The sequence below is a fragment of the Manacus vitellinus genome, unplaced genomic scaffold (genome assembly GCF_001715985.3).
Source record: "Manacus vitellinus isolate BGI_N305 unplaced genomic scaffold, ASM171598v3 scaffold_12_pilon, whole genome shotgun sequence".
NCBI lineage: Eukaryota > Metazoa > Chordata > Aves > Passeriformes > Pipridae > Manacus > Manacus vitellinus.
The window spans coordinates 18,226,650-18,252,403 of NW_021938949.1; the positions used below are offsets into that span (position 1 = coordinate 18,226,650).

General features: G+C 58.6%; 1 protein-coding gene across 1 annotated transcript in view; it reads right to left on the minus strand.

Annotated features, from left to right (window-relative positions):
- Positions 1 to 15,204, minus strand: part of PPL (periplakin) — a 28,288-nt gene extending 13,084 nt beyond the window's left edge. The window contains exons 1-10 of the mRNA XM_018067552.2: positions 15,108 to 15,204; positions 5,044 to 5,143; positions 4,241 to 4,395; positions 3,658 to 3,778; positions 3,034 to 3,159; positions 2,642 to 2,683; positions 2,354 to 2,515; positions 1,822 to 1,929; positions 1,255 to 1,350; positions 146 to 268 (exon numbers count right to left, since the gene is read on the minus strand). Of these exons, the coding sequence (XP_017923041.1) occupies positions 146 to 268; positions 1,255 to 1,350; positions 1,822 to 1,929; positions 2,354 to 2,515; positions 2,642 to 2,683; positions 3,034 to 3,159; positions 3,658 to 3,778; positions 4,241 to 4,395; positions 5,044 to 5,143; positions 15,108 to 15,169 (1,095 nt within the window). The 5' untranslated portion in view covers positions 15,170 to 15,204. The remainder of the gene's footprint in view (positions 1 to 145; positions 269 to 1,254; positions 1,351 to 1,821; positions 1,930 to 2,353; positions 2,516 to 2,641; positions 2,684 to 3,033; positions 3,160 to 3,657; positions 3,779 to 4,240; positions 4,396 to 5,043; positions 5,144 to 15,107) is intronic.
- Positions 15,205 to 25,754: the final 10,550 nt, after the last annotated feature.

The following is a 25,754-nucleotide window of genomic DNA, read 5'->3' on the forward strand; positions in this document are numbered from 1 at the left end:
AGGCCAGGAAGAGGGAGCAGCAGCAGGTCCATGGAGAAAGCTGGGCCAGGTGCCCACACGGGCAGGGATGTCCCTCCCCCGGTGCCATGGGGACACTGGCTCCTGCTCCTGCCTCCCCTGCAGTCCTGCCTGCACCAACACTCACATCCAGCTCCCGCAGCAGGGACTCCAGCTGGTATCTGTCCTTGAACTCTGGGCTGAATTTTTGGTCCAGGTCTGTGTCCACCTTCTTCAAGAGCTCCTGGGCATCCTTACTGTCCTTCTGAAACTGCACAAAGGGAAAGTGTCTTGTGAGGGAGGGTCTTGCTGGAACATGGAGCAGACCCACCCCAGCACCATGGTCCTCACACAGACACCAGGAGCTCTGCTGGGCACCTGGACACCCAGAATACTCAGAGAAAGGCAAGGAATCACTGTTTCCCATGCTCAGGACAGAGTGAGGGAAAAAACAACAAGGAGCAGTTTATTCCAGGGTCCTCTCTGGCAGAGTTAAGTCCCACCTTTGCCTGCCCTCAGTTTGTCTCACTGGGACAGCATCACAACGGTGTGTGGTGTCTCCACTGCCAGCGCAGGAGAAGGCAGAGCCAAGCCCTTCCACACACAAACCACCCCCTGGGGCAGTTATTCTGGCAGATCCCCATGAAAGGCACTGCCTGGGCTGGGCACCAGGGTTCAGCTTTGGCAAGAGACTCCTCACATCGTGAACACGCCCAGGCTGTGGGAGAGGAATCCAGCCTGACCTGCTCCCCTGCAGAGCCTCCCTGGCTGTCAGATGCCATTTATCCAGCAGACATCTGTCTGCCCAGCTCAGCCGGGGTGCTCAGCCCTTGTGCCGGGCTCCCCGGGGGCAGCTCTGCCTTTGGCAGGTGTCATTTCCTCACATGGGCCTGTTCTGCTTCCCAGTGGAGCATGCAAGGTCTCCCCATGCCTAGTTTTGGGGGTGAGGTACCTCAGCTGTTCTGCAGACAAAGATGCCAACACCAGACTGTGGCTCACGAACCTCAGTGTTGGGAGTGGAAACTTTCTGCAAATCATGCTTTGGCCAAGAAATCACTGACCTGTGGTGCCTGAGCAATTGTGACTTGTGTTCTATCAGCTCAAGGTGCTCTCCTGGCCTTAAAAGCCCTGTTTTTAGAGGACTCTGGCTCTTCTCCTGTTTCCAGAATTGCAGGAGTTTTTGTTTTCTGTGATCTCCCACAACCCAGCACTTGCTCTCCAGGCTCCAACAACTCGCTGCCCCCAGGGAGCTGGTACCTTGTGGAAGTCCTCCATGAACTTCAGGTGGCTCTCCTCGCAGATCAGCAGGTTGAGGTACTCCTTCCAGTCGGCGTGCACGGCCTCGATGTGAGCCTGCAACATGGGGTGGGAGGGGATGTTAGTGGGACCCTCATGGCAGGGGAGAGCCTCAGCTGCCCACCCGAAAGTACCAGTTGCCATCCTGAGTGAACAGCTCCTTGGCAGCCTCTGGAGCCACCCAGATGCTCTCAGGTCAAAGCTAGGATGGCAATATCCAAAGCTGGGATGCTCCAATGGAAACGTGGGGCTGGGGGGAAGGAGGCAAATCCCTGTGTCCATCTTCCCATCAAATAAAGAATAATTTATCTTTTGTGGGTGGGCACAGGGTAATTGCCACAGGAATGAGGAAGATGGAAGAGCTGCTTAGGTTTATCTTTGCTCCTCCAATGCTGTTTACACACTTGCAGGTGAAGGAGGCTTTTTCCCACTTGGCATCTCAGGAACTAAAGTCACGAGTCGCATTGGCAGCAAGTCCCACTCTGGAGAAGGGCTGGGGGGGAGCTGTGCCCCCTCCCTGGTGCTCACCTCGATGGCATTCTTCCCGGGGTGATTCTGGGCCAGCAGCTGATCTCCATCTGCATGCAGCTTGTTGATGGCCTCCTCCTTCTCCTCCAGCTTCCGGTGGATGAAGTTCTGGATGGGGAGAAGTGAAATACTGATCCCTATGCAAAGAGGGGACCCTGGCTATGTCCTGGGACTGAGTGACTCTGAAAGGGCTCAAACAGCCCCACAAAGTGAAGTGTGATGTTCCCCCACTGCAGCTCTCACTTTTCCCTCCCTTGCAGGTGTTGCTGAATATGTGACTTTTGCCAAGCCAATGCTGAGATAAGGCAGAGGAGGACGAGGAAGCTGCTACGCTTCCTCGTCGTGTTATCTTTGGCAGAGGTGAGGATTAACCTTACCATCCATGTGCTATCAGCTGGACATCTCAAAAGTGCTTCATGATGCACTGGGGGAAACTGAGGCACGGGGGAAGGGACATTTCCTGCCCCCATCCAAGCCTGCCCTTTCCCCTGGTGCCGTGCCCACTCCCCTTGCTCACAGCCAGTGCACGGACCTCGTACTGGCGGCGCCGGCTGGGGTAGTCCAGGTTGTGGTCACTCCAGTCGTAGTGGGTCCTGTCCTTGGCCTGCTGATCCAGCCAGTAGAGCTTGTTGGTGCAGCGCTGCATGTAATCCTGCAGTGAGGTCAGATCCTGCTGCCGCTGCTGGGAGCCAGCCTGGGAGAGGGCAGAGGGGAGAGCTCAGCACAAAGCTCCTCTCCGTGGGTCCCCCAGGGCTGCCTGGACACCCCAGCAAGGGACCCCCTGCAAGAGGGTTCTGCCCCCAGGATCTCAGTCTCTTACCAGCAACTTCTGGTATTTGGCTTGGAAATCATTCAGGTATTCCTGGTAACAGAGGAGAAGCAAGGCAAGGTTTAGGAGTTAGGCAAGGTTTAGGAGTTAGGCAAGGGTTGGGAGTTAGGCAAGGGTTAGGAGTGGTCTCTGGAGAGCGGTGGTCTGGCGGGGGCTCGAGGGTGGAGGGGAATGTGGTTTTATGATGGAGCAGGATGTGACTTTATGGGGTTTGTCCCATTGTAAAGCTGGAGCTGGTGGGTTCTGAGGCAGGGCTGGATCTGGGCACCCACCCAACCTGCTCCGGGCTGAGGCAGCTCAGATGGTGGGATGCCCCCCCTTCATCCACGGCTCAGGAAAGGGATGACCCTGTGGGGCAGCAGGGAAGGGGCAGGAGAGCTGACCTTGCTGCCGTCCTTGGCCATGTGTGGCCCGATGGCCATGACCTCGTTGTGGAAGATGTTGTGCTCTTCCACTTGGCTGTTGACCAGCGGCAGGTCGGTCCCGAAGCCTTTGCTGCTTAACAGGTCCTGTGGCACAGAGGAGTTGGGGTCAGCCGTGGGGACAGGGTGAGGGGGCCAAGGCCTGGGAACTCCTCTTGGAGGTGGCCACGGAGCTGGGCTTGGATGGGCTCCAGGGCAGGTGCCCAGGAGCACATGGGTGAAATCAGCTGTGCCAAAGGGCAGCCATGGGAAAGCCAGTTTGGGAGTTTAACCCTGTTCTGGCTGGAAGGATGTGGGGAGTGGGATAAAATGATAAATAAGGGCTGAGGGGTAGAGCCCAAAGCAGGTGGTGACTGGAGACACTGAGGCAAGGCCACCTCGAGCACTGATTCCTGGTGCCACAGCACCTGGCCTTGTCCCATCACCTGTGCCCCTCCCCTGCCTCCTTCCCATGCTCTTTGCTGCTCCCAGCATAAAAGCTGCCCAGAAGTTTTCCAAGAGCCTGTTTCTCCACGGGGAGCTGCACCAGGTCCTGCCCAGCTGGTGCTACTGGCCGGGCAGTGGCCCTGGTGGTCCCGTTGGTACCTGTTTCTCCTCGATCACTGTTGACCAGTTGACCTGGGGCTCAATGTGCTGCAGGGGGAAGTTGTAGATTTGGTCATGTTTCACACGCAGGTTTGTCACTCGTTCCTTCAGCTGCCGGATGCTGCGGGAAGGGAAAGATGAGGGTGGGATGCAGGATGTGGGCATGGGCTGGCATTACCATTGGTGCATCCTCTCCCAGGCCTCCATAGAGGAGGGGCTCTCCTTAGGAAACCCCAGAGAGCCCAGGCAGGCTGGCAGCAGCCACGCTGTGCAATAGCTGGGGAGGGAGAGGGCAGAGATTCCTGTGCTCCCATCCTCTGCTCACATGGCGTGGGCTCAGGGCAGGCTGGGCCTGGGGGACAGTGCGGGGCACAGTGGACAGGTACCACTCCACCATCAGCAGGGGCAGCCTCCTCACTTTACATGTGCCCAAGGATGGCTGTGGGATACACACTTTAATGGGAACTGGGATGCAGAGGAGCCTGTAGTGACCCCACCGCTGCTGGCAGGGGCAGAGCAGAGCCCCTGGAGAAGTGTGTGTCCCCTGAAGGGCTCTGGGGACAGCTGTCCCTGGTGTACTCACTCCTCTGTGATCATGTCCCCCTGGGGATGTTTCATGTGCCGGGCGATGGCCGCGTCCCCGTCCAGCACGTAGAGCAGCTTGTCGGACTCCGAGAGCCTCTGCGCCGTCAGGTCCTTGTACTGCGCCAGCTGCCCCGCCTTGATCTTGTGCAGGTCCTGGGGAGGGCACGGGAAGGGTCACCAGGGGCAAACAAGCGCTATCCAAGGGGTCATCCCACCCTGGGCACTGGAGGTGGGCAGGGCCTCTGCTGTCCCCCATCTTCCCGTGATGTGTTTTGCTTTCCCCTCACCTGTCACAGAATCATGGAATGGTTTGGGTTGGAAGTGATATTAAAGACCATCCAGTTCCAACCCCCTGCCATGGGCAGGGACACCTTCCACTAGACCAGGTTGCTCCAAGCCCCATCCAACGTGGCCTCCTGAGGAAGGGCCGGGGGCTGCATCACCTCCAGATGCACCACACCCTTTGGAAGAGGAGGATGGCTCAGGCCCCTCTGCCTCCATCCTGCCTGCTGGGATGCACATCCAGGGTTGCACATCCCCACTCTGCAGTGCTACCCAGCCATGGGGAGGAGGGAATTTCGGGGCCCAGTTGCCTGTTACACCCTTCCACTCTCTTTCCATAAGCCCCCAGCACCCCTCAGTTACAGACCATCACCGGGTACCTGCAGGGATGGGGAGCCACCCACGTGTGCCATAGGAGAGGAGATGAGACCCGGGATCTGGGAGGGGCTGGGGCAGGAGGGGGAGGGCAGAGGGGGCTGCTCAGAGGAGGCCCTGTGTGGGGGACCATGGCTGGCTTACATTTTGCATTCGGGAGTCGGTCTCCACGATGTTTTTCTCCACCTGGTCAGCATTTTTCTGCAGGCGCTCTATGAGCTCGGTCAGCTCTTTGCTGGAGATGCTGGGGAGAAAAAGGGGGTCCTGTCACCCCACAGACCCAGCCCCAGCCCTGAGCTGCTCCCGGGGGTGCCCACAGCGTGCCGTGACCCCGGGGGTGGCCGGGGGCCAGCCCAGCCTGCCAGCCCCTGCAGCTGTGAGTGACTCACTGCTGCCTCTCCAACACTTTCCAAAATACTCCTGCTGTGCCAGGAGGGGGGGTGGGTGGGGGATGTGGGAATGGGAGCGATGCTGTAGGTGAGCCTGAGCCTCCCTCAGCTTTGGGGCAAGAAAGAGAAGAGCTGTTTGCAGGGGACAGGGAGAGAATCATGGAATATCCTCAGTTGGAAGGGACCCACAGGATCATTCAGTCCTGGCCCTGCACAGACACCCCAACCATCCCACCACGGGAGAAGGAGATGATGGAGCCTGAGCAGTAGGAGGCCCTGGGTCCCCATGCAGACAGGTGAGGTGGCTCTTTTGAGGCTGATGCCCGTCCCCTGGGCACCCCTGCCCACAGCCCTGCTGTGCCCCTCCCTGCCACGGTCAAGGCTTCCTCCTCTGCGGGGAGTTACTCACAATCTAAACCAGATAAAGAGGTGGGATCACGCACCCTGCACCTCTTTCAGTGCTTTCTCCCTTGCTGGGCACTGTTTTTTCTCCCAGAGTGACCCTGGCCTGAGCCTCTCTGTTCACAGCTGGGCTGGCAGAGAGCAGGCCCAGCCCAAATATTCCCATCCGAGAGCAGGGAGGGCTGAGCTGGAGCAGAGGCAGAACAACCCGTGACGCAGCTTTTGCATTGCTGGGGTTATTTTAAACATCTCTTCTCCTTGCTGTTGCTTTGGCTGGGAGGGGAGGCTGCAGCTCCAGGGACCGTGTGCCAGGCACTGCCCACAGACCAGGCAGAGAGCAGGGGGTGCTCCCCAAATCCCTGCAGCTGGAGAGTGCACAGGGAAGGCAAGGCTGGCACTTGTGTCCCAGCTGTGCTGCTTTGTCATGTGGGCTTAAGCCAAGGCTTGGCTCAGTCCAATCCCAACCACCTACAGAGTGGAGATAATGAGTCTTAATGACCTCGTTATGTGGTGGCAGAATTAATGTTATATGGACCTTGGAAGTGTTAACTGCTGTTAACACTGAGGGCAGTGGGGCAGGCTGGGGAGAGCAGGGCTGGCTGGTGGAGCACCAGCATCCCAGCTCAGCTGGATCATGGCATGGAAGGCTCCTGTGTCCCCAGGTACAATCATGGAACCATTTACGTTGGAAATGCCCTGGAAGATTATCAAACCCAACCATTCCCCCAGCACTGCCCAGGCCACCACTAACCCATGTCCCCAGGTGTCACATCCATACGGCTTTTAAATCCCTCCAGGGATGGGGACTCCACCTCTGCCCTGGGCAGCTGTGCCAGGGCTGGACAACCCCTTCCATGAAGAAATTTCTCCAATATTCAATCTAAACCTCCCCTGGCACATCTTGAGGCCATTCCCTCTCCTCCTGTCCCTTGTTCCCTGGGAGCAGAGCCCGACCCCCCCCCGGCTCCCCCCTCCTGTCAGGGAGTTGCAGAGCCAGAAGGTCCCCCCTGAGCCTCCTTTTCTCCAGGCTGAGCCCCCCCAGCTCCCTCAGCCCCTCCTGCTGCTCCAGCCCCTTCCCCAGCTCCGTTCCCTTCCCTGGACATGCTCCAGCACCTCAAAGTCTTTCCTGGACTGGAGGTACCTCCCAAGGGACTCTGGTGCTGAGCTCCAGGGCACGTTCCCACCTGCCCCGTGTGCTGGTGCTTCAGTTCAGCAGAACAAACCAAAACCCAGCTCTGGGCTTGTTCCTCCCCACCTCAGAGCCTGCCCAGGCTGCAGGAGCCTCGTAGCATCTGACAGCTCCAGGAAAGTTCACATTTCCCTGGGAAGTTCTGGCGTGGGCAGGGTTTACACTGATTTTTTTCTTTTTATAGAAGCTGCATCATCAGGATGGTACTCAGAGGTTTGTGCCTGTCACTGTGGCTGCTCCTGCCTGGCACCTCCTGATGAGCCAAGGGATTGCCTTGCATCAGCACTGAACCCTGTGGGCATTCCTGAGCAAAAGAGCCAAGGAAGGGGTCCTTGGAAGTTGTGGTTGCAACAATTCCAAGGGCGATTCTCATTCTCTGTTCAACAATCCCAGCTGGAGGGTTGCAGGGCTGCACCAGGATGTGAGTGGCTGGATCCTGCTGCAGTGGTAGAAGCAGCTCCTCAAAACCCATTTTGGGGTTTCTTCCAACCCTCATCATCCCACATAAACCAGGGAAAGCATCAGATGAAATCAGTGGAGAGAAGGTGGTTTGAAGTGGGCGACTGAAACGTGCTGCACGTGTTTGGGTGTCTTCAGGTGATGGTTGCTCAGACCTGGCACCCCCTGCATCCCAGGAGAGCTCGAAGCTTGAAGCCACCAAGGAACCTTCCTCATCTCCCACTGATGAACCGGAGGCCACCTGAGCACTGAGGGTGGGAGAGGCTCGTTATCCAGGTGGGAGCTTGGGATGCTTCACTGCAAGAGCCAGGAGCTGGACTGGCACTGGGAGAGGCTCATTATCCAGCTGGGAGCTTGGCATACTTTGCTGTGACAGCCGGGAGCTGGAGCAGCACTGAGTGGGGCTGGGGAAGAGCTGGAAGCACTTGCCAGCTCCTCTCCACATTCCCTACCTTGATCTCCGTGTTTCTGGCAAGCTCAAGGATGGATCTTCAGGGTATCAGTTTATCTACAGTTTGGATGGAAAAACCATCCCAAAAATCAGAAGAGGTCTGGGGCTTTTCTAGTTCCGGCTTTGACTGAAGCTTCTAAATTGTAGGAAGGAAATAACACTAAGCCAGGGATTTTCTGGGATCTGTGGCAATGCTGCGGTTCAGCCACGGCTTCCCAAGCTGCTGCTGCTGATCTGGTCTGGCAGAACTGAGCCTGGAGCCTTGGCCTGGCCTTTGTGCTCGCTTTCCAGCAGCAAAACTGATCCCAGGGGCCGGGAACCAGCAAGTGCAGCACCCAGGCCCTGACCCTCTTACTCAGGTCTGGCTTTGCCAGGCCGGTCTGGGATGGGGATGACGTGTCCAGGCAGGGATGTGCCCCCATCCCCTTGTCCCTGCTCTTCCCCTGGGTCTGAGCCATGAGCTCTCCTCACCCCCGTTACTCACCCCTGGGGCTGCCTGTGCCCTGCCAGCTGCTTCCCAACCTGGGGGTGCTGCCCCTGGACATCCCTCCCACCCTCCCCATGGCTCAGGGAACCGTGCCAGGGCAGAGCCACACTCTGGCCCCACAGCACCCCAGGGTGGGCAACACCCCTTCTCCACCCCTGCAGGGAGTGGGAGCGGGTGTCGGGGCTGGGGGCAGAGGATGGCATTCCCTGTGAGGGAGGGGATGGTTTGCTTGGTAATCCAGAAACTGCTGCTCCCATGGGCAGCACCTGGGTGACCAGGGAAAAGAAAAGGCAGAGCTCACCTGGAGCAAGCAAGGACATGCTCGGCTGTGGGCATGGCTCGGCTCTCCTGACGCACAGCGGAAGAGCTGTTTGCTCCCTCCACCTCTGAGATTTATGTGAGAGTCACCAGCTGAGGCTGTGGGACAGGGAACTCTCATAAAACCTCCCAGGGCAGCTGGATCTCAAACTGCAGCATGGGGAGCTGCTCCTCTGCCCCCCAGCTCTGAGCACAGCACAGAGCCCTGAGCAGGGAGGGGGGTGTGAGCTCCCACTCATCCCACTGCTGCTGGAAGTGCAGGAATAACAAGCATGCAGGAACAAATACAGAGATAGGAGAGAATGGGAACCTCTCTTGTAAAATCTCTCTTATTTCTGTATTTATTTCTCCAGAGTTATCACTTCTGTGCCACTTCATCACCCAACTTAGACATTACTGATGTGAGAACATCAGCCCTGTTAATCACTTCCTGTGCCCTCCACAGCTGGGTCTATGTTGATAAATCACAAGGGTGAGTGTGGTCCCTGCATCCATCTGGATGCCAAGCAGGGGCTGGGAAAGCTGAAGCCTGGCTGAAATCTATGCCAGGGGATGGAAGGGGTTGGCTTGCCTATGCCCTTCCTCTGCTGTGAGGGGGGAAGATGCTGGAGCGCCAGGACAAGGGGGAATGGCTTCCCACTGCCAGAGGGGAGGGTTAGATGGGATATTGGGAAGGAATTTTTGGCTGTGAGGGTGGGGAGGCCCCAGCACAGGTTGCCCAGAGAAGCTGTGGCTGCCCCATCCCTGGAAGTGTTCAAGGTTGGACGGGGCTTGGAGCAACCTGGGCTGGTGGAAGGGGGTGGAATGAGATGATCTTTAAGGTCCCTTCCAAACTAAGCCATTCCAGAACTCCATGCAGGAGAAGCACAAGGTGATGGGCAAACCAGTCAGGAAGCCTCAGCCATCCTGGGACAGGTGTGTGGATGGGATTTGCAGGACGTGGCTCTTTTGGGAAGCTGCTGGGAAGAGCAGGGGATGCATCCAGGCTTTGGAGCAGAGCTGCTGGCAGGGTAAGGCAAAGGGAAGCCAGGGCCAAAAAACAGGCAGGAGGGGCTGGTCAGAGCATGGAGCAGAGCTGGGGAGGGAGAAGGGCAGGATTTGGCCCCAGCCCAGCTGGGAAGGGCAGCACACGGGGGACTGAGCAGAGCCAGGATCAAAGGTGCCCAGGGCATGGCCCCTGCGAGGCTGAGGCAGAGGGAAGGGAAATGCAAAGCTGCTCTGCTGAAATAGATAAGCCTTTGTTTGAGAGATGAAAACAGGGAAAGAAAAAAAAAAAGGCCTGGAAAAACTGGCTTTGCCATTTCTGGAAAACTTTAAAAGGAAAAAATGATCTCTCTCATTGAAAGCTGTGCTCGGCAGAAGAGTTTCTTGTCAATGCTGCCTTGAGCAACTGGTGCATTGCCTGACTGGGGTGAAGGATCCCAGGTCATTCCTATGAGGAATGGGAGGGGTTTTTTGGATTTCTCCCAGCTAGGGGGCCAGGAGGAGGCAGCTGCTCCATGGTAGACACCATTCCTTCCATGTACCCCAATTCTGACCTCAGGTGATGCTCTGTTTTAGAGGGGCTTGGGTATTCCTGAGGGTTTAGAGGGTTTTCTTAGAGTTAAGTGGGGGGTTTTTTTGGGTTTTCTTAGGGTTTTGGTGTTTTTCTTAGTGTTTTAGTTGTGATTTGTTGGGTTTGTTTTTTATTAAGAGAGGTTCTCAACAGACAAATATGATGATAATTATTGTGCTACAGAAACTTTGCTGCTAAAATCTGGACTTTTTTTCCTCTATTCCTGTTTTTTTTCTGTTTTCTGTGGAAAGAGGCTGATGAATTTCTCACTAGGTTGCACCCTCAAGAGCACTTTTTGGAGCAAACCTCCCTAATATCAGTATCTCCAGGGTGTCCAAAGGTTTTGTGCTTGCTGGCCAGTGGTAGAAAATCCCTTTGATTACTCAGTTTCCATTTTTTCCAAACAAGGAGGTTATTTCCCTAATCCTCGTCAAGGGAGGATGTTCAAATAGATATTCTTGGAGTTTTGACCACTCTAGCTGGGAATGCTCCTGCTGGGAGCTTGTCCCGTGAATCTGGGAGGGTTAATGGGAAGGGCTCTGCCCTGCTCAGTGATGCTGATCATGCCCTCCTGTTGGGAAACCTTCCCACAACAGAAGCTTCTCCTGCTGGGACAGCTCGGCCAGGGACAGCTGAGTTGGTTGAACTTGAGGTCTGAGCACGGATCCTGGTCCTGCTTCCTGCATCCCACCACTGGGATGGAGAGTTGGTGCAGCAGGCAGTGACCACCCACTGCTGCTCTCAGTTCCATCCCCCTTTGTCCATTTATCCAGATTTCATAAAAAAACACACCCATATCAGCACTGCTGCTGGAGGCCAGACTTTAGGAAGGACTAGAACTCCAGAAGGCCACAGCACAGAGCTGTAAGTGTCCTTAAAGCTCCTGGAGCCACAGCTCCCACTGCACAGAATTCCCTTGTGCTGCCTCTAAGGACACTGGAGTGAAACTGTGGCAGAGCACAGGACACGAGGGCTGGGCTCTGGCTACGGTAATTCAGGTTTGGGAGAGATTAAGATCTGGCTGAAAACTCGGGAGCAGTGTGCTGTCTGTCAGGCTGCCCACGGCAGGGCGTAGCTGGACAGCAGGGCTGCTGTGCTCAGCCCAGCTTGCTTCAATTACATTTATCTTCCCTCGTAGGAATGGTGATATATTATTGTAATGGGCATGGAAATGAGAGCAGGAATGGGGCGGGCGATGGCAGGGCTCACTCTGCCCTAAGTACAGAGCAGCTCCTGACTCACCTGCTGTCTGGGCTCTGTGCTCACTCCAGCCCTTCCAAACAGCCTCTGGAAATGGGTGCCAGCCCTGCAGGCAGAGCTGTCCCAGCTGCCTGCACCCCCTCTCAGATGGGGAGTGGGTCTCCTGACACTGTCAAGGGGCTCCAGAGCTGGGAGCCCTCCTGGGTGGATGCTTTCACCAGGGGATCCCAAGGATGAACAGCTTTCCTGCTGCAGGAGGGAGAGTTTCATCACCAACTCTGAAGGCTGAACAGTTTCTTAGCATAAAATTATCAAATGGTTTCAGTTAGAAGGGACCTTTAAACACCCTTTCTCTTCCATATAGGAGCAGAGCTGACCTCTTCCACCAGGATCACAGAATCATGGAATAGTTTGGGTTAGAAGGGACATTAAAGACTATGTCATCCCAACCCCCTGCCATGGGCAGGGACACCTTCCACTAGCCCAGGTTGCTCCAAGCCCCGTCCAACCTGGCCTTGGACACTTCCAGGGATGGGGCAGCCACAGCTTCTCTGGGCAACCTGTGCCAGGGCCTCACCACCCTCACTGTTTTCTTCCTCCCAAGCCTTGCCTTTCCAAGAGAGAAGCCAATGTCCTGTGTTCTAAGCATGGCAAGAGTTTGAGGAAGATAATGTGGAAAGAGGCTGATGAATTTCCCCCCCACTACATCCCCATCCAAGGCCTCTGACTTCCCTTCCAGGGACACACATCTGTGCAACAATACAGTGGTCGTGATTCCCAGCTGAATGATACTGGGATGGGGGAAGCAAGAAGGGCATAAAGCCACCAAGAATGTCACCATCATTGGGGTTCCCCAGCCAAGGCAGGGAGATGCTCACTCGTGCCCAGGGCTGGATGGGGATGGCCACTGACCGAGTCTGGAGACCACACACCCAGGCCAGAGCTGCAGCAGATATGCTAGGGAGAGACTTGGACCCAGGTCCTGCTGGATGGGAGGCTGAGGGCCAGTTTGGGCTTGGGGCAGGGTGGCTGTCACATCCAGGGGGACAAAGAGTGTTGTTCACAGAGAGATTGCAGTGCCTGCCTTGGGCTGCACAGACTCACGGGGATCTTGACTTGCCAGTGCTGCTCATCAAGATGTTCCCAGCATGGGAAGGGCTCACCCAAGACTAAAGAAGCCACTGAGACTCCCATGGCTCCTCATCAGGCTCTGACCTGCTGCAGGACGATGTTTCCCGGGCAGTCCCTGCCCAACTGAGCTGTGCTCGTAGCCCCGGCTCCCTGTGCTGGCAGGACAGTCGCCAAACCGGTGCCGGGTTAGTGCCCTGTCACTGTGCTGTGACAGCTCTGTCACCGCAGCCCCTTGGCACCGAGCCGTGCCCGTAGGCAGCCCCCGTGTCCCGGCAGGCGCAGGAATCAGGCCGGGCTCGGGCGCGTGTCGAAATCTTCGGTCCCTGTTGACGAGCGGGGGCTGGCGGTGGTATTTTCGGAGCGTTGCCGTGTTTTCTGCGCAGAACTGGGCGGGAGTCCGGCCGGGAGTCGGGCAGTGCCTGGAGCAGGGGCCGGGGCGCAGCAGCTCCTCACTTCTTCGCAATCCTCCTTCAGCAGTTGTTTCAACCGGTCAGGCCACCGGCTTCCCCATCTTCATGGTGGGGCTGTTTCCACACGGTGGGAGTGTTCCCTGGATTCCCAGATGTTTGTAAACTCCAAGGCAGGAATTAACAAATTGGGGCTAATAAGCACAGCCCTCCCCGAGGTGTGCGGGGACAGCCGGGGCGCAGGGAGGGATGGTGGCCCCGGGCCACAGCCCTGCGCTGCTTCCTGAGCCACCACCAGCCAGAAAAGCAGAGATTTCAGCCTGGCCCGCAGACTTCAGAGGTGCTTTGGCACCTGCCCAGGGCTGCTGGGCTCCAGGCAGGGCGGTGGAGAGAAGATTGTCTTCCTTCCTGAGCCCATCCATCGGCGGGTGAGGTGAGCACGGGGTACCCAGTGCTGACAGGGCTCGGAGCACAGCACAGGGACCCCAGCCCCAGCCCCAGAGTGGGCACCCCAGGGTCTGATGATGGGAGCACGGGCAGTGCTCAGTGCCCTACCCAGCACTGGCAGGGCTCAGAGCGCAGGGTAGGGACCCTGTCCCCAGTCCCAGTGCTGTGCTGAGTAATCAACCAGCACAGAGCAGGTCTGTCCCCTCCTGCCTCGCAGCATCCTGATGCTCTCGGAGCGCTGAGCTGCCCAGGTGCCAAGCCCGGGTGGGGGTTTCTCATTTTCCAGCCCCTGAAGACCAGAAATGCGACTGGGTGTTTACACCACCCTTCACTCATGGGAACGCCGGGACCATCAGGGCTCAGAGGGCTCTGTGCCACCCCCGTCTCCTCCTGCCTGCGCTCCCCAGGGCAGATCTGGCAGCAGAGTGTGCCCCGGGCTTTGGGAGCCGGAGCCTGGGCGGCCCTGCTGAGCCAGCCGGGCTGCCGGGGGAGCCCGTCCCCGGGGCTGGAGCCGGAGCCCCAGCCCGACCAGAGGCAGCTCAGCAAATCCCCTGTGCAGGGCAGCACCCTCCCCTCGCGGGGAACACCCTCCTACGCGCCACAGCCCCACTCCCGTGGGCAGGGAGCAGCCAGGGGCTCCCCAGCTTGGAAGATGTCGGCGCCTTCTGGGCTGACTGGTCCCTGTCTGGATCCTCGAAGGCACCTCAGCTCCTGTACCAGTTCCCCAGTTTCCTTCAAAAAGGAGGATTTTTGGGAACAGGGCGGCTGTTCCGAGCCCACCAGCCAGGACAGGTGCCGATGGACAGGGATGGAAAGGGGTGAACAAGCCACGGGCTTGAATCATGAATCCTTGAATCGTTCACAATCCTGGAACGCTCCACATGCTCCAGAGCCCCTGCAACTCCTCTGGGAAACACAGGACAAGCTTCTGAATTAATCCCAACATCCACCTCTTTGGAAAAACATCCTCGGTGCAGGCAGGGGACTGCCCACCATCCAGCCCCGAGCGGGGTCGAGCCTTCCCTGGGAGGGATTTTGACACCTTTTCCCTTTTATCAGCGACTTTTCACAGGGCACATTCAACAAGCTACTCCTGTTTTTTTTACACCCAGAACAACCGAAATGCGCCCTCACCTCATCAGAGAGAGCAAGGAAACAACAATGGACCGATGGACTGAATACTTGGTCCCGAGGGAACAGGGGGATGAAGGCGCAGGACAACCAAACTACTTTTCCCTAAGACCCAGCACACATCTGGGAAGCAAAGGAACCTGCTCCCTGGAGCTGCTGTTCTGTGATGGGAAGGGAACAGGGGGAAACCATCTCTGTGCCCCCACCTGGCACAGGAGGTATGGACCCGTCTTGGAGAGGAGCTGACACTTCGGGAGGGGGGCAAACATCGGGGTTCCCACACCTCGGGAATGCCCACTCCTCGGGGGGTTCCCACACCTCGGAGGGTGCCCTCATTCGCGGGTGTCCACACCTCAGGAGGGTTCCCACACCCCAGGGTTTCCAGTCCTTAGGCGAGTCCACACCTCCGAGGTTGCCCATAGCTCGGGGGTGCCGACACTTCGGGGTTCCACACCTCGACGGGTTCCCACACTTGAGGGTTTCCCACACCTCGGGAGGGTTCCCACACCTGTGGGTGCCCTCACCTGAGGGTTCCCACATCGAAGGGGGCCCGGCTCCACCAAGTCCCGGCGCGGAATCCCCGGGGATTTCGGCGCAGCTCGTCTCGGGGTGCGCGGGGCTACCCGGAGCCGGGTCACTCACCTTTTCTTCTGCACGGAGGGGCTGTATTTCCCTTTGTTGCGTTTCCTGAAGAGCGAGTGCATCGCGTCCCCGCACGGCGCCCGCCGCGCTCCGCCTGCCCGTCCCCGCCGCCGCCCTCGAAGCCTCTGCGCCGCCACCGGGCCGGGCCCCGCGGGAGGCGGACGGGGCTGCACCGCCCTCTGCCTCTCCTGCCTCCTCCTCCTGCCTGCCTGCCTCCTCCTGCCTCCTCCTCCTGCCTCCTGCCTCCTCCTGCCTCCTGCCTCCTGCCTCCTGCGTGCCGCGGCCCCCCCGCCCCGCAGCATCCTCCTCCCCCTGCTTTGGTGGAGCGCCGGCTCCCGGTTCCAGCCCTGCTCCAAAGGGGTCCCGGCAGGGTTGGACCCCCTCAGATGTGCAAAGTCAACCTGACACCCCCCGGAGTCAGGGCGTAGCTGGGGAGCAGCTTGAGGGATGAAGGGCACAGAGGGGCAGGCACGGGCGAGGCTGCGGCTCCTCGCGGGTGGTCCCTGTCGTTAGGAATGACCAGTGCCCCGAGCATCCTTCCAGGGGCATCGGCGCTGCTGGGCAGCTCCGATCCTGCAGGCAGTGCTGGGCCCCTCATGGCAAGAAAGACATTGAGGGGCTGGAGTTGTAGTCAAGAGAAGGGAATGGGAGCTGGGGAAGGGCTGAGAGAGCAGACAGCTGAGGAGCTGGGGTGCTCAGCTGGAGGAACTCGACAAAGCGAAATGAAGGGCTCATGGCACTGCTGCCTTCGGGGGACCTTCTGGCTCTGCAACTCCCTGACAGGAGGGGGGAGCAGGGGGAGGGGTCTGGCTCTGCTCCCAGGGAACAAGGGACAGGATGAGAGGAAACAGCCTCAAGTCGTGCCAGGAAAGGTTTAGATGGATATTGGGAAAATTTCTTCACTGAAAGGGTGGTCAGGCATTGGCACAGCAGCCCAGGGCCGAGGATGGAGTCACCATCCCTGAAGTGTGGATGTGGCACTTGGGGACATAGTTTAGTGATGGCCTTGGCAGTGCCAGGTTAAAAGTTGGATTTGATGATCTTAGATGTCTGTTCTAAGCTAAATGACTCCGTAAGGCAATGAGGTGCCTCCCCCAGACCCCCCGCAGCCTAAGAGGTTTTGCTCACACATGCACACAGCAGTCAGCAATTAGGACCAGCCCTGGCCTTTTTATCCTGGGATTTTGTGCCCATGTGAGATTAAAGCCCTGATTGTAGCTTCCCCACCAGCCCCAAATCCTCTGCTGATTTTCATTCTGGGGGCAAGTCAGTGCACGCTGTGACCTATTGATCCCGATCCCCTGCGTGTGTCAGATCTCTCTGTTCCGGGGAGCCCTTAAAGAGGGCAGAGCCCTCCGGCCAGCCGGACATTCCCGCCTGGCTCCGGCTGCTCCTGCCCCGGCTGCTGGGAGGCTGCGGGTCTTGGCAGCGACAGCACAAGGCAAGTGTGTGTCTGTGTCTGTGTCCGTGTCCATGTCCGTGTCCGTGTCCGTGTCCATGTCAGTGTCCATGTCCGTGTCCGTGTCAGTGTCTGTGTCCGTGTCCATGTCAGTGTCTGTGTCCATGTCCGTGTCCATGTCCATGTCTGTGTCCATGTCCATGTCCGTGTCCGTGTGTGTGTCCGTGTCTGTGTCTGTGTGTTCATGTGTGTTCGCAGGGGAGTCTCCTCCATCCCAGTTTGGTGTGGGTTGTCCTCCTGGGCTACTTTTGGGCGTGCTGAAGGCTCTGTGGCCCTGGGGTGGCCCAGCCACGCCGCACAGCTTTGCTGTTCCCCTCTCGTGGCGAATTAGGGATCGGGAACAAGCTCAGTTATGAGGCTGAAACCCACAGCTGATGGAGCCGTGAGCCCGCTCGGGGCCGGGGTCACCCAAAGCAGCAGCACTCTGGGTGTCTGTGGCCTCATCCAGCCTCATCCAGCCAAGCACCTCTGAGCCTTTGGCGAGCAGGGACACATTCAACACTCTCAGGAGCCCGAGGCTGTGCCGAAGGTGGATCTGGTGCTGGTGGGGGTGGTGGGGTCCTGCCAAGATAGCAAGTCCCATGGGATGTAACCGCAAGGAGACTTGGATCCTGTCCGCTGCCAGGGGGTGATGGGGTGAGGCTGGAGCAGCCTGACAGCGACAGCACTTCCACACAGCCCCCAGACAGCCGGAATTGGGGCTGGGCCTGACCCCACACGGGCTGGGGCTGACTTTCTGGGCTCTATCAGTTACTGGCCGTGGTGACTCTGTTTAATTATACCTGAGGTTACAGATTTGTCTTCAGGGCACCCAGCTTCCATGTTTGCTTCCAAGTAGATTGTGAGAATTGCCTTGGTAGGAACTATTAATCTGACCCCAGTACCCATTGATCCCTGGGGGCTGGCACTACCACGAGGCTGGCACACTCCCTGCCACGGCCCTGTATCCATACCAGGATCCTGCCCATGCCGAGGAGCAGACAAGGCTTCCCCTATTTTTTGGGGGAGGAGGATTTATGGGGTTGCTGTGGTTTGTTCAGAGGCTGTGAGCATCCCCATGCAACCTGCCGGGGCAGCACCTGCATCCCCCATCCTCCCCACACCCGGCTCCATTCCCGACACAAGGGCAGGTGAGGAGGGAGAAACTCAGCCCAACTACTTTTATTTCACTGCATGAAGTTCTTAGTGTTCTCTAGAAACAATTCTTGGTTTTTGTGCTTTTGTACACCCCCCATCTCTAGCAGTAATGCTTTCTGGATGCACAGAGGACCAGTTGCTCCTTTTCCAGCTTCTGGAACCCCTGTACACATCCCAGAGCCCCCCTCCTTCTCAAGCCCTGCGTGGAGGTGAGCAGAGGTTTAGGGATGAGATGCCTTTTCCTACCATAGGGGTTTCTGTTACATCTCCTCCTGCGCCAGCTCTGCAGCCTTAATCCTCCTAATCTCCCCACATCTCTGGCGTGGCTCATTTTTGTGTGCAAATGCCCTTGAGAGCAGCAAAATTGCAGCTGCTGGGTGAAACAGCAGGCAGAAAGAAACTCCGGCGTAGTGGAAAACTATGTCTTATGTAAACTGCCCAGGTATTTCACCTTTGCTTTGGCTTGGGATCAGAGGCACCCTGCAAAGCCACTGTACACAGGGTGCTTTTGGGGACCTGGGGGCCTGTGGTTTGGGGGTGCTGGCAGCTCTTGTATGAGCTCCAGTGCCTGCCCAGAGCACCACACACCCCATGCTGAGGTTTCCTCCTCAGTTGGGGTCTGCAGGGGTTGTTTTTGCAGTATTTATTTTGCAAATGCAGCTTTTGGTGGCTTTACTGGTGCAGTCGGTCCCTCCTGTGCTCTGTGCCCCCCCAGCTCCTGCTGCTGCCAGGCCTGGCACACCCCGTGCTGGTATCCAGACCTGGTGCCACCAGCTCCTCTGAAGGCTCTTGAGCATGGAGAAGTAGGGATGTCCTGCCAGCCAGGAGCCCGTGCTGGGGAGGGCTTTGGTCCCGTTGTGCCCGGGGAGCTCCTGGCAGGGCTGGACCCCAGTGTGGGGCAGCGGGGGCTCGTGGCAGGATGTTGCACCCCAGGGTGCTGCAGCCCACAGGGACCCCAGGTGTGTTCCCTTGGCTCCTTTCCAGCCCTTAAAACACCCATCGAGCTCCTTGCACGGGGCTGAGCACCTCAACAGATGGGGCAATATTGACTTAACCTGAGTAAGAAGCTCTTGAGCTGCTGCTGCGGGAGGGGAACAGGAGAGGAGCACGTTTTGTGCAAGAGATGACATTTTCCTGGCAAGCCCTTCTCCGGCATCCCACACCCTGCTCCACCCTGTACCAGCCCCACCATCCTGGCCGAGGCCAACCCCACTGCTGAGGGGGCAGGATGAGCACCAGCTGCTGGGGTCTTGCTCCTGTGCCATGGGCTTGGCCATCCCACTGCATCCCACTGTCCCACCCCACACAGCCCATCCTAATTTGGGATGGATCAAGGCTTGGTGGGTGAAGCAGGAGCATCCCCCTCCCTGCATGTCCCAAAAGGCACCATGGCAGTGCTGAGGGGCTTTGGGGACCCATCACAGCAGAGAAGCCAGGCATGGGGATGCCCAGCCCTGATGGCTATTCAGAGGTGTTTCTCAATGAAGACATTTTGGATTTAGCTTTGGGGGGGGGGGGGGGGACGGGACGGGACGTAGAGGCAAAACAGTTTGGAAATTTCTTCCAAGAGCTCAGTGGAACACAAACAACAGTAGATTAGCCAAAACCTCATTTATTTTCTGGGTGGGACTTTTTGACAGCCCTTGGAGGGCCCAGCTGAGCTGCTCATCCCCGTGGCAGGGGTTTGGGGTGGGAAGGGAGTTCCCGCTTCCAGGCGGTGCAGGAAAGGAGGGCACCGAAACACCTCCGCGCTGCCGCTTCCTCCTCGCGGCTCCCCCGTGCGCAGGAATGTGGCCCTGCTCGTTCCTGGCTGCTCCTGTGCCGGGCGAAACCTCCCTCAGCTCCGTTTAGGGCCGGCTGTGCTCTGAAATCAGTAGCCAGCCTGGCTGCTCTGGCCCCATCCCGCAGTCCCCCGGAGCCCCGCTGGCTTTAGATGGGTCTTGTGGGATGTGGTGGCTTGAAAGACCAAGCTCGGGGTTCCTCAAGTTGTGAGAAATAAATAGAATAAAACAAGTGCATCGCTCCCAAGTGGAGCTGAAGGATGGGAGAACTCCCGTCCCAGCAGGGAAGTGGCTTTTTCTGCTGCACTTGCTGGTTTGAGCCCAAGTGCCATCAAGAGAGTTAAATATTGAACAAACACCAAACGAAAGCGGGTGCAGGCAGCCAAGCAAAACAAAGGCTGAGAGAGGCCGGTGCTCTGACTCACTTGGCATGAAAATGCAGCATGGAATAAATTAACTTTGGCTCTTCCCCATCCTCTGGGCACGATATGGAGCAGAAGGGCCCTGTTGTGCTGTGGTGGCTTTGGGGAGCTGGTGCACACAGCAGGCATCGAGGAGGGGTGGGGGAACCAAACTGGGGGGGGTACAGACAGAAGGTCCCTGTCCTGTGTCCCCAGCCATGGCTTTTGGAAAGGCACTGATGGTGCTGGTGGTGCCAGGATTTTAAGATCACACTGTGCTCTCTGCATCTGAGGCAGCAGCAGCTGCTTCTGGTCCTTATTCCCCTGTCTTATGAAGGGATGGGGAAGGTGTGGGGGGGTCCTGGATCCCCAGTGGGGATGTCATCATCATCATCATCATCATCATCATCATCAAATCATCATAGAGTGGTTTGGGTTGGAAATGACTTAAAGCTCATCTAGTACCCCCCTCCCATAGGCAGGGACACCTTCCACTAGACCAGGTTGCTCCAAGCCCTGTCCAGCCTGGCCGTGAACACTTCCAGGGGTGTCCACAGCTTCTCAGGTGACCCCTCTGCCTCCACAGTGGCACAGTGCTGCAGCCCTGGGCATCCATGCAGGAACCCTGATCCTGGCTGGGCTGTCCCATGGCCAGGACCACTGTCACAGGCTCCCCAGAACACATCCAGAGGGAGAAAATGTCAGGGCTTCAGTGCAAACTTTGGCCCGTGATGTAAAGATTGGGAATTTCCGGGGTGTAATGTTTGCATCGGCATAAATATGCAGCTGGAGCGCACCCAGGGGCAGCTGCCTCCGATGGGCGAGGGAGATAATGCCCTGCTTCCTCCAGCACGGAACTCTCGGGGGAAAGGGCAAGGCAGGGCCTGGCTCCGCAGCACGCCGCCGTGATTCACCCCCCGAGCCGCCTCGGGGGATGCTGTGACCCCCGGGGCTGGGGACAAGGGGGACCCACGCCCATGGGGTGTTCTGCAGGCTCCCGGCAGATGCGAGGAGGGCGCAGGAAATGATGCCCCGGTGCACGTGGTGCCTCGGCAGAGCTGGACCGCCGGCACCAGGGCAGGCTCAGGGTGGCCTCGCCATCCCCGTGGCTGCTGGGTGCTGTCCTGCCCCGGAGCGGGGTGACACTGCCTCTGACAATCCCGACCGGTGAGACTGGGAGAGGCCGGCCCAGCCCTGCTCCGCACGGCACCCGCGCCCGCACCAGCTCCGCGGTTTCGGCAAAACCAGCCTGCCCGTCCTCCCGGGGCACAAACCGGTCCCGGGCTCACACGGCCAGCAACCCGGCGCGGCTCCGGGTTTGGCGAAACAGTCCCGGGAGCTGGAGGCTGTCCCCCACCAGCCCCCTCGGCAGGGGTCCCTGGGGTGGGTGTTCGTGCACCCCCAAGGCCCCACGGGATGCTCCGGTGGATGGGGCTCCTGGCCAGGGATGCACTGCAGGGGCTGGCTCGGGGCAGGGTCTAAAGCAGAGCTGCACCCCCGAAGGGGGGTAGGGACAAGGCAGTGACTGTCCTGGGTGGAGGACTGTGTCAGGGGACGTGTCACCGGCCTGGGAGGCGACAGGCGGAAAGGATTTTGGCACCGGCACATCCTGCACAGTCACTCGGAAAGGATGCCGAGCGGGATCGGCCTTAATTCACCCCCTTCTCCCGCAGGAGCGCCCGCGGTCTGTCACCCCGGGCACAGGCACATCCTCCCGGGCGGCTGCCGGTGCCGCGGGGCTCCCCGCCCGCCCCGGGCCCTCCCTCCTCCTCCTCGTCACAGCGTGGGTGGCAGGGCCGGGGTGCCTCACTCACCCCAGACATCGAGCCGTCCCGATTCATGTCCCGTGGGCGCTCATGCCCTGGCTGGAGGTGTCACCAGCCACCACCGAGTCCCTAAAGCCCTGCCATGCCCAACACCTATGGGAGGCCTCGGCTTGGGGCTGGGGAGCAGTGGCTGGACAGACAGATTGCCACCATCTCTGCCATTCTGCTGAGCTAGTCCCCAAGTGTCCCATCCTGAGCAAACTGTCTCAGGGCAGGGTTAGGCTGGACATTAGAAAAAGGTTCTTCCCCCAGAGGGTGGTTGGGCACTGACCAGGCTCCCAGGGCAGTGGGCACAGCACCAAGGCTGCCAGAGCTCCAGGAGCATTTGGACAACGCTCTTGGGAACAGGGTGGGATTGTTGGGGTGTCCTGTGCAGGGCCAGGAGTTGGACTCATGATCTTTGTGGGTTCCTTCCCACTCAGGATATTCCATGACCCTATGTCCCAGCATTATCTGGAGCTGGGGGGAGCTTTGAGCACAGGACTTGGCCCTGGTGGGGCCAGAGACTTTCCCAGGCCATGCAGGGCAGAGACAGACAGATGCATTTCATAATCCCCAGGACTCACCTAATCCCCAGGTCCCAGCCACCCCAGGCTGCTGCCCTGGGATTGTGCATGATGGGGAGAGGCAGAAATAAAACACTCATCATGCAGTGAGTTGGTGCTCATTTGTGACTTTTCCATTGCCCTGGATTAGGGACCCATCTGTCTGTCCTGCTGTCTGTCCATCCTACCCACAGCTGGATGTGGATGAGTATGACAGGACCAGCTGTGACCTCACTGCTCTGGGATAATTCACATTTTGGGATAATACCCCACTTCAAACAGTTTCCATCTGCCCACCAGTGCTCACCCCCGGGGCCTTCCTAGTAGTATAAAGGATCATTTGGATGCTGGGATATGACCAGACAACCTTCAGTGGGGGGGGGAAATACCCAAATGCAAGAATTGTGCTTCCAATTAAATAAATAATGTATTTTTATACATATTCTAGTAATAATATATATTCTATAAATATGCAATATTATCCTGGCAGTGGCCAGAGAGGAAGGGAACTGTGTGTGGCACTGCAGCCTGGATTTAGTGCAGGTCAGAGACGCCTACAATTGGCTTTAAATAGTTTGTGGTGGCAGGTTAACCATGGATTATAACCATCGTTAATGATTGTAACCATCGTTAACAGCCACTGCAAATGCAGGGTGAGGGGGGGCTCACTGCTAGGGGGGTGAAGGGGTCATCGTGCCAAATTAACTGCTCGGTTTATCAAACCAGGGGATGTGGTGGATGTGCCCCACCTAGGGTGGTGGCACATGGGGGACGGCACTCCGGGTGCCATGGGGGTCCCGCGGTGAAGGCTCTCGCCGTGGCTCCGATCCCAGACGGGACTCAGACCTGGTGGCTGGAATTTGCCACAGCGGAGCATCCCGGGCCCGCCGTCCGCGCGGAACCGGAGACACCGGCAGGGCTTAGCTGGGGGGAGCCGGCAGAGGGGCGATCACATGCTTGCCCGCCTGGGATTAGGTGTAGCCGGCTGCTGCGGGGAGCCGTGCCAGAGAGCCGTGCCGCGAGCCCCGCCAGCCGCCGGCACTCCGAGCCCGCGGCCACGGGCAGCAGGAGCCGGCCCTGGGGGCTCGGCCGGGACCGCTGCCCCCGGATGATGTCCTACCTCCAGCCCCCTGGCCGCCCCCTGGAGCGCTTCGATGGGCTTTCCCTCATTTACTGGTAAGCGGGGCAGGACGCTGCTGCACCGGGGATGGACATCGCTCGGGTCCTGGATCCACTCTTCAGGAAGGGTGTGAGGGAGGATGCATTCAGTGGCTTTCGGGGGGGGTGTTAATTCAATTTATTTTGATGGCCCTTCTCCGGAGGGCAGGGTCTGATGGGGGTCCCACAGCACCTTCATCCCCCTGGGAAGGGCAGCGCGTGGGTGAGGCCGGCGCCAGCCAGGGGTGGGGAAGGGGGTTTATTTTGCAGGCAACAGCTGGGGAAGCACCCAAAGCCTCTGGGAGCAGCTGTGGGTGCTCCTGCTGCAGCCCTAGTGCTGGACTCTCCCATTTGATCAAACCTCCCCGGAGGGACCGTGTCCACCCCACGGCAGCGCCCGCGGAGCGGGTGGGTGCGGAGCAGGGCCCCGCTGGGTGCGGAGCAGGGCCCCGGTGGGTGCGGAGCAGGGCCCGCTGCGGTGGCCGCGGTGGGTGCGGAGCAGGGCCCCGCTGGGTGCGGAGCAGGGCCCCGGTGGGTGCGGAGCAGGGCCCCGCTTGCGGTGCGGAGCAGGGCCCCGGTGAGGTGCGGGAGCAGCGGCGGGCACGGCGGAGGGGACGGGAGGTGACGGCGGGTGCTGGGCGGCCGCAGATGTCTCATGTAGGCAGGGAGAGCGGCGGGAGCACGCCGTGCCCGGGCCGGGTTCAGAGCGTGCGGGCTTTAGCCGATTAACGGGGGGTCAGTGGGCCGGATCCGGATCGGGCGTGGGCCCCCGCGGGATTTGGGGACCACCCCGAGGTTTGGCAGAGGCTCTCTTGGGCTGGCGAGCCTGGGCTTCTCCTCAGCAGAGACCAAGAAGCCAGAGCACCGTCCGGACACCAGGGACCGTGAATGCTGCTGGGACATGATCCGTCTCAGGCTGAAGTAGGTCAATGGAACGAGGGCAGGGGGGGCTGCGGGGCGGCTGCACCCCACGGGGGTGCAGGGAGGCTGGGGAGAGCAGCACCCCAGGGTGACACCTGCCTTCACAGAGAGGGTGGTTTGATTTGCCGTGTTGATGCTTCCCTGCTGCTTTTGGGTGCAGAAAAGGCAGAATGTGTTGCTGGTCAGAAGGAGGTAGTGCAGGACAGGCGTGACCTCGTGGGCTGTGTTTTGGGGAGTGCTGCCACGTGGGTGCTGGTGTTATGGGGCTGTGGTGTGTGTATGGGAGCAGACAGAGCTACACCCCTGCCCAGCAGCACTGTCACCTCATTGGGGTCCCCTGGGCATCCCTGGCTCCACGGGGCTGCTAAACTCCACTGCCCTGCCCTTTCGAAACCTGTTTTCTACCTCAAAAATCTGCTCAAACACTGGAGTTTTGGCTTGAACCCTCCCTCAGCTTTGTCTGCTGGGATGTGCTCTGTGAGGATGGAGGGGGATGGTCAGCTTTGTGCCGGAGGACCAGCCCCCACATGTGGTGGCTGCCAGATGCACCGGCCGGTGTCCGGCCGTCTGCCGGCTCCGTCGGGACACGGCGCAGGGTGGTGAGCAGATGGAGGGGAGATAACACCTCCCAGCACTCCGATAAGCACAACCCCACTCTGCCGCTGATTAAAAGATTAATTTTGGAGTTTGAAATAGGAATTTAATAAATAAACATGAACCATCAGCAGGACCTCACCCGGCCGCATCAGCGTACGGCTGGACCAGCGGCTCATCCCTCATCCCCAGTTTTCTCCAGTGGTGATGCCTGTGTGTCCCCACAGGGCTTTCCTGTGCAGCTTCTCTCCTTCAGAGAAGAGGAGCTGGAGGCTCTAAGCAAGTTTTGTAGTGGTGGCTTTTGTGCAGGAGCTTTGCCAGACCCAGAAGGAAGTAAAACAGCCCCAAGGGTGCCCATGGGTGCTGGGCAGGTCTCACGGCTGCACCACGATGTGTGTGCCCCAGGTGGGTGTGGATCTGGTGCCAGCCCCTCACCAGGCATGGCTGAGTGCAAGACTGGCCTGGCACTTCCCCCAGTCCTCTTGGCATTGTTATTGCTGCATGTTTATGGCTTGTGCCAGGGTCTGGATTTGAGCACGGGGATGTTTGCAGCTCAAAGATGGGTCAAAGCTCTTCTCAAGAGCTGTGCTCCCACCTCGGCAGCATGTTCTGAAATCTTTCCCCAAATTATGTTGTTTTCCCATCTTTCTGTACCCAGCCATTTCCCCTGCCTCTTTCTTTCCATCTTTATTTTTATGGATTCACTTGGATGAGTTTCCTACCATCATTCCCATGTTTTCCCCAATTAATCTGGGGTGGACAGACCAGTGGCCCACCCTGCAGAGCAGGTTCCACAGCCCCCACCAGCCACCGGCCCCTGTTAAT